This window comes from Cebus imitator, unplaced genomic scaffold, assembly GCF_001604975.1.
Source record: "Cebus imitator isolate Cc_AM_T3 unplaced genomic scaffold, Cebus_imitator-1.0 Scaffold189, whole genome shotgun sequence".
NCBI lineage: Eukaryota > Metazoa > Chordata > Mammalia > Primates > Cebidae > Cebus > Cebus imitator.
Genome location: NW_016107504.1, coordinates 375,047 through 382,736, shown reverse-complemented (window position 1 = coordinate 382,736; position 7,690 = coordinate 375,047). Strand labels below are relative to the sequence as shown.

Genomic DNA, 7,690 nt, shown 5'->3' with positions numbered 1-7,690 from the left:
TCTTGCTCTGTCGTCATGGTGGAGTGCAGTGATGTGATCTTGGCTCACTGCAACCTCTGCCTCCTGGGTTTAAGCAATTACCCTGCCTCAGCCTTCTGAGTAGCTGAAACTACAGGTGTGCACCACCACGTCTGGCTAATTTTTTGTATTTTAGTAGAGACGGGGTTTCACCATGTTGGCCAGGATGGTCTCGATCTTCTGACCTCATGATCCACCAGCCTCAGCCTCCCAAAGTGCTGGGATTACAGGCGTGAGCCACCGTACTCGGCCTTTTTCTATTTATTATTTATTTGTTTTTTTTAGGCAGGGGTCTCACCATGTTGCTCAGGCTGGTCTTAAACTCTTGAGCTCAAGCAATCCACTCATCTTGGCCTCCCAAAGTGCTGGGATTACAGATGTGAGCCATCATGCCCAGCCTCATTTTACTTAGTGCTCCAATTAGAGTTTAAAGAAATAGACTTTGAAATATAAGCTTGACCTTACCATTAGCTTGTTTTTACTAATTTGCATAAGTAATATAGTCTTTTTCTTTTTCAGTTCCCCATCTACAAAATGGATATTAAAACCTTGTTAGGGGCAACTTTTAGATCTCAAGCTACTAGAAGTCAGATACAATAACCTTAGAATAACATCAGAGGTACTTGCGTTATTTTAAGGATATTGCTTGATTTTCACTGAAAATGTGCATATAATTTTTCAAAAAGCTAATATATTTCAGATTTGTTTTGACAACAGTCTTTAAACCCCTATGGAAGAAGCATCTTGGCTCATTTAGTAAGTATATATTTAGGCCAAAAATATGAAGGAAACACATCAAATGCATTCAAAATGAGACAGGAGACCAAAAAGTTGTTGCATTTTAACTTCTTTAATAATTCACTTAACATCATAACACGAGAAGAATCCACTATTTTATTTAACATTTACACACAATTATAAAGAGAAAAAGACTGAACACATTTATGAATAAACTTCAGTATATCTTTAGGTTCATACGCTGCCCAAAACATTTAAAGAGTATAGCAAATGAAGTCACAGAACTATAGGGCTACAAGAAAATCCCACAAGTTTATAGCTTAACTGGAATCAGATTTATCTTGATACAGAATAATCTAGAAACTCATATGATGGTCATTTTGTCTCATCTAACAAACCACACAAATGTCAACCACAGGGCCTTGCAAATGCAGAGTGGCCATTTACCTTTAAAATGAAGTATAATAGACAACCAGAATAAAATCAATTCCCATATTTACTATCTTCCATTTTCAATATGAGCATTTGAAATGTTAATATGAGATAAAATTTCACTATTCAAACTCATATTACAAATACGGAAACTACAAATGAATACAGCAAGAATACAGGCATACTGCAGCCTTTGGCTTTAACATCAACACGCTGGTTAAAATACTGAGAAATTCGAACCACACAAAGTCACAAAATGAAGTGGAAAATCCTTAAGACAATTTAATTTAGCACGCTCATTTTGCGGCTCAGCAAACCAAAGACCAGGGGCAAATAAACCCTAATAATATGTACTTTTGAAAATGATACAAACTACCTTAGTTGTGAGAAGTGCAGATTGACCACTTTAGAATAGTCTTCAAACTAGCAATTCAAAATTTCCCATAATATGTGAATAAAATTGGAAGGATGTTAAATCTCCATGAAAAGTTACCCTTGTAAGTTAGGATGGCTTGTACTGAGGCTTTAGAATCAAAGTACACTTCACAAATGGAATAGTGAGCATAAATTATTACAAGTCAAGATCATAGTCATATTAGTAAGATAAGTAAGGTAAATTTCCTTATACACAAGCTTACTTTGATGACCTTTCTCAATAATGAATCGAAAATGGTGTCTTCGCACCCCAAATACAAGACGAACATGAAACTGCTTAATAACTTTAGAGCTCATGTAATATTTTTGCTGAAAACACTTACTGAAATTACCAGCAAACTGACAGAATATATTTAAAGCAGTGCCCTCTTGTAATCTGTAATCATTTCATTTGCTAACTTTTAAGAAGTATTCTCTGGACTATAAATTTTGTGCAAATAGACTTCCACATTATTATTACCCAAATTACAGATGTCCAAGATACCGACGATATGCACTCTATCCAGTTCAGTTACCGCTTTTATAATATCACCTAAAAGTAAAAAGCAGATGGTAAGTACTGTAAAATAGTTAAATATTTACTCGACTTTAGTATCACATAAGCTGATAAATTTTTCTTACAATATTAATGCTGTGCCTCATCCTCTCCCTTTTCCCTCCAATTGATTATATGCATTTACCAAAATTACACGGCAACTTCTGCATATAAAGGTGAACACATCAAACAGATATACTAACAATGTCAAGGCATGAACTAGTATTTGAAAGCCATATTTAGTTTTGGGTTTTTGTTTTGTTCTTGGTGGAGCAAAATAAATCTACATATCTTCAAGGTCATTTAGAAGATTCCAAATAAATAGCTTATTGGCACACTTCAAAGAAGTGCGAAGATAAAGTTTTCTATTTTGAAATTCAATTATCAATGTTTTATCCCAAGGATGAAAGGACAGAATAACATACATAAATCTATCAATGTGGTACTTCATATCAACAGAATGAAGGACAAAAACCAGATGAACATTTCAATTGATGCTATGCTGAAAAACCCTTTGATAAAATTCGACATCCTTTCATGATAAAAACCCTTAAAAAACTGGGGATAGAAGAAACACACCCCAATGTAATAAAAGTCATATATAACAGACCCATAGCAAGTATCATATTAAAGGGGGAAAAAGTAAAAGCCTTTCCTCTAAGATCTGGAACAAGACAAAGACGCCCACTTTCACTAATATTACTCAACATAGTACTGGAAATCCTACCTAGAGCAATTGGACAGAAAGAAATAAAGGATGTCCAAACTGGAAAGGGAGAAGTCGAATTATCCTTGTTTGCAGATGATATGATCTTATATTTGGAAAAATCTAAACACTCCACCAGAAAACTATTAGAATGGATAAACAAATTAAGTAAAGTAGCGGGATACAAAATTAACATACACAAATCAGTAGCATTTCTATATGCCAAAAGTGAACAATCTGAAAAAATAAATTAAAAAGTAACCCCATTTACAATAGACACATAAAATTAAATACCTAGAAATTAACCAAAGAAGTAAAAGGTCTCTATAGTAAAAACTATAGAATACCATGAAAGAAATTGGAGAGGACACCCCCACAAAATGGATATGCATTCCATGTTCATGGATTGAAAGAATTAATGTTGTTAAAATGCCTATACTACCATAAGCAATCTAGAGATTCAATGTAATCCTATCAAAATACCAATGACATTCTTAAGGGAAATAGAAAACCAAATCCTAAAATTTATATGGACCACAAAAGACCCAGAATAGCCAAGGCTATCCTAACCAAAAAGAACACAACTGGAGGAATCATTTTACCTGACTTCAAATTATGCTAGTGATATAGTAACCAAAACAGCATGGTATTAGCATTGAAACAGGCACAAAGACCAATGGAATAGAACAGATAACCCAGAAACAAATTCACACACCTATAGTGGACTTATTTTCAGCAAAGGTGCCAAGAACATATACTGGGGTAAAGAGGGTCTCTTCAATAAATGGTACTGGGAAAACTGGATATCCATATGCAGAAGAATGAAACAAGACCCCTATCTCTTGCCATATACAAAAATCAACTCAAAATGGATTAAAGACTTAAATCTAAAACATTGGGCTATGAAACTACTACAAGAAAATGTGGAAAATCTCCATGACATTGGTCTGGGCCAAGATTTCTTGTGTAATATCCCACAAGCACAGACAACCAAAGCAAAAATGGACAAATGGGATCATATCAAGTTAAAAAGCTTCTGCACAGTGAAGGAAACAATCAACAAAGTGAAGAGACAACCTATAGAATGGAGTAAATATTTCAAAACTACCCATCTGACAAGGAATTAATAACCAGAATATATAAGGAGCTCAAAGAAGTATATGTGAATAAATCTAATCATCCAATTAAAAAACTGGCAAAAGATTTAAATAGACATTTCTCAAAAGAAGACATACAAATGGCATACAGGCATATGAAGATGTGCTTAGCATCACTGAACATCAGAGAAATGCAAATGAAATCTTAAATGAGATATGATCTTACCCCAGTTAAAGTGGCTTAAATCCAAAAGAGAGGCAATAAAAAATGTTAGCAAGTATGGGGCTAAAGGGAACTCTCGTGTTAGTGGGAATGTACATTAGTATGACCACTACGGAGAACAATTTGGAGGTTCCTCAAAAAACTAAAAATAGAACTACGATAGGATCCGGCAATGCCTCTGCTAGGTATATACCTAAAAGAAAGAAAATTTGTAAATCAAAGAGATATCTGCATTCCCATGTTTGCTGCAGCACTGTTCACAATTGCCAAAATTTGGAAATAACCTGTGACCATCAACAGATGAATAGATAAAGAAAATATGGTACATATCCTCAGTGGAGCACTATTCAGTCATAAAAGATGAGATCCAGTCATTGGCAACAACACGATTAACTGGAGATCATTATGCTAAGTGAAATAAGCCAGGTATAGAAGGATAAACAACACATATTTTCGCTTATTTGTGAGACCTAATAATCAAAATAAGTGAACTCACTGACATAAAGAGTGGAAGGGTGGTTACTAGAGGTTGTGGAGGGTAGTAGGGGTGGGGTGGGGAGGAAGTGGGGATGGTTAACAGACACAAAAAATAGTTACAAATAATGGATAAGCCCTACTATTTGATAGCACAACAGGGCGACTAAAGTCAATAACAATTTAATTGTAGATTTAAAAATAACCAAAAGACTACAACTGGGTGGTTTTTAATACAAAAGACAAATGCTTGAGTGCATGGATACTCCTTTTACTCTGATGTAATTGTTATGTATTGCATGTCTGTATCAAAATACATCTCATGTATCCCATAAATACATATACTTACTATTTAACCAAAAAATTAAAAATTAAATAAATCAATTTATCAAAAAGATACCTACCCTCATATGTTAACTGAAGCACTATTCACAATATCAAAGATATGGAACCTACCTACATGTCCATCAACAGACAAATGCATAGAGAAAATGTGATATATATGTCCTGTGGAATGCTATTTAGCCATAAAATGAATGAAATTATGTCTTTTCCAGCAACATGGGTGGAACTGGAGGTCATTATCTTAAATGAATCAAGCCAGACACAGAAAATTAAATATCTCATGTTCTCACTCATAAGTGGGTGCTAAAAAATGTGTCAACATGGATGTAGAAAGTGGAATGATAAACAATGGAGACTCTGAAAGGTGAGAGGTGGGAAGGGAGTGGAAGATGAGAAATTACTTTATGGGTACAATGTATGTTATTCAGGCAATGGATATCTTAAAGTCCCAACTTGACCACTACGCAATCTGTGCATGTCAACAAAATTGCACTTGTACCCCATAAATTTATAGAAATAAAAATTAAATAAAAGGCAAATGTAAGCACAAAATATTAAAATGTGGTGTACACATACAATGGAATATTACTCAGCCAGAGCCATAAAAAGGAACGAAAAATAGGCAAATTCCTAGAGACAGAAAGTGGAATAGCTGTTACTCAGGGCTGGAAAGAGGGGAGAATGGGGAGTTAATGTTTAATGGGTGCAGAGTTTCTCTTTGAGATGATAAAAATGTTTTGGAAATGAATAGTGATGATGATTGCACAACATTGTAAATGTACTTAGTGTCATTGAATAGTACATATAAAAATGATTAAAATAGTAAATTTTGATATATATGTTTTATCACGATAAACATATATCAGTATGTATGGGTGAAGCTCTAAAAGTACTGGAAAAGGACAGTGAATTTTAAAAATGTATTCTTGACCAGAGTGATGTCTGAAGATGACACAAAACCAGCAACCACAAGATAAAAAATCTAATGTATTTTAGTACATATGAGTAAAATTACTTAAACAACCAAAACAACTGTCCCATTGAAACAATGTCAAACTGGATAAAAGTCTTTGTAACACATGATAAAAGGTTAATTTCTTTAATATGCAGAGAGAACTTACCAGTTACTAAGAAAGAATAGAGACAAATGAAAGGTAAGACTAGCATAGAAAGCTTATAGAAAGAAAAAAATATAAATGGAAAATAAACATATTAAGGTTTTAAAGCTCAGAAATAATTGATAAATGCAAATCAAATTAATAATATATTATTTTTGCCTATCTATCTGTCATAGATTAGTAAGACCAACAATATCTAGTTTTTACAATGGCATGAGTAAAGTGGCACTCTTGCTTTTGGTTCAAGTGAAAATTAGTATAACCATTTTGGAGAACCATTTCACAATATCTACCAAAGTTACATATCTCTTATATAAGTATGCCCTGTGAAATACTATTTAGCCATAAAAAGAATGAAATTATATCTTTTCCAGCAACATGGGTGGAACTGGTGGTCATTTTCTTAAGCGAAACAAGTGTAAAGATTTTATTGACACACACACATATTCATGCAGTACTGTTTGTTAATAGCAAAAACATTTGGAAACAATCTAAATGTCTACCAGTAGGAGACTTGTTAAATAAATTTTGGCACATCCACACAGTGGAATACTTTGTAGTTATTAAAAAGAACGAGGTAGCTTTCAATATACTAAAATGAAGTATGTCAAAGATATACTGTCAAAGGGAAAAAGCTGGATATAGAATTCGTATGTTTACTAATTGTATTTTTATGTAATTATTTGAAAGAGAGAGCAATAGAATACATATTTTCATTTGCAAAAATCATTTCTTAAAGGATTCAAATAATACTGGTTATCTCCTGAGAATAGGTGGGTGGTTTGGTGGAAAGAACTGGACTGGGAAGGCAAGGAGGGGAGCTTTCATTTTTACCTGGTACCTTTCTGTACTATTTGAATTTTTAAATTATTAATATGTATGGCTTTTGTAAGAAAAAAGAAACTACTTTACAAAGAATGTTTGAAAGATGACACTAGCATTATGCCATGAGCCAATGCATTACATCATTTTGTAACTATTTTTATCTTTCAGTTTAGAATCATGAAAGAAAAAGTTTGGAATCAGATCATGTTTCAAAATCTAACTTTGTTACTCATGCTAGTGAATCTCTCTGATTTTCAGTCTAGTTATCTGTAAATGGGGATAGTAAGGCTTACCTTGTGAGGTTCTTGTTAGGATTAGTCATAACCTACATAAAATGCCTAGGCACAGTGCTTGGTACAGAATTAAATGGACACTATTATTATTATATTATACATATTATTATTATTAATGCTATGTCACAAAAATGATATTACTCTCAAAGTGGCTGCAGTGAGCTGTGGTCATGCCACTGAACTCCAGACTGAGTGACAGAGTGAGACCCTGGCTCAAAAGAAAAAGTCGGGGGGAAGGCTTTCACAGCATAGAGGTAGTAGAATGCATGACTGAATGAAGCAGTGCTACTCTGTGTAGGAAATCTCATCCGGAAACAACTACCTTGTGTTCAAGATTATGGACGATTATGGAAGTCTCGTTTTTGCCTTACATGCTAATACAATGTCAAATTTGATTTATTTTTTGTTGAAGTGGGAAGATTTGTCCTCTGTCCCAGGAAGTAAAGATGTT

General features: G+C 33.8%; 1 protein-coding gene across 1 annotated transcript in view; it reads right to left on the bottom strand.

The window, feature by feature from the left end:
- Positions 1–849: 849 nt before the first annotated feature.
- The window catches only part of RADX (RPA1 related single stranded DNA binding protein, X-linked), a 65,580-nt gene continuing 58,739 nt past the window's right edge, over positions 850–7,690 (bottom strand). The window contains exon 14 of the mRNA XM_017546431.2: positions 850–2,155. Coding sequence (XP_017401920.1) covers positions 2,025–2,155 — 131 coding nt within the window. The 3' untranslated portion in view covers positions 850–2,024. The remainder of the gene's footprint in view (positions 2,156–7,690) is intronic.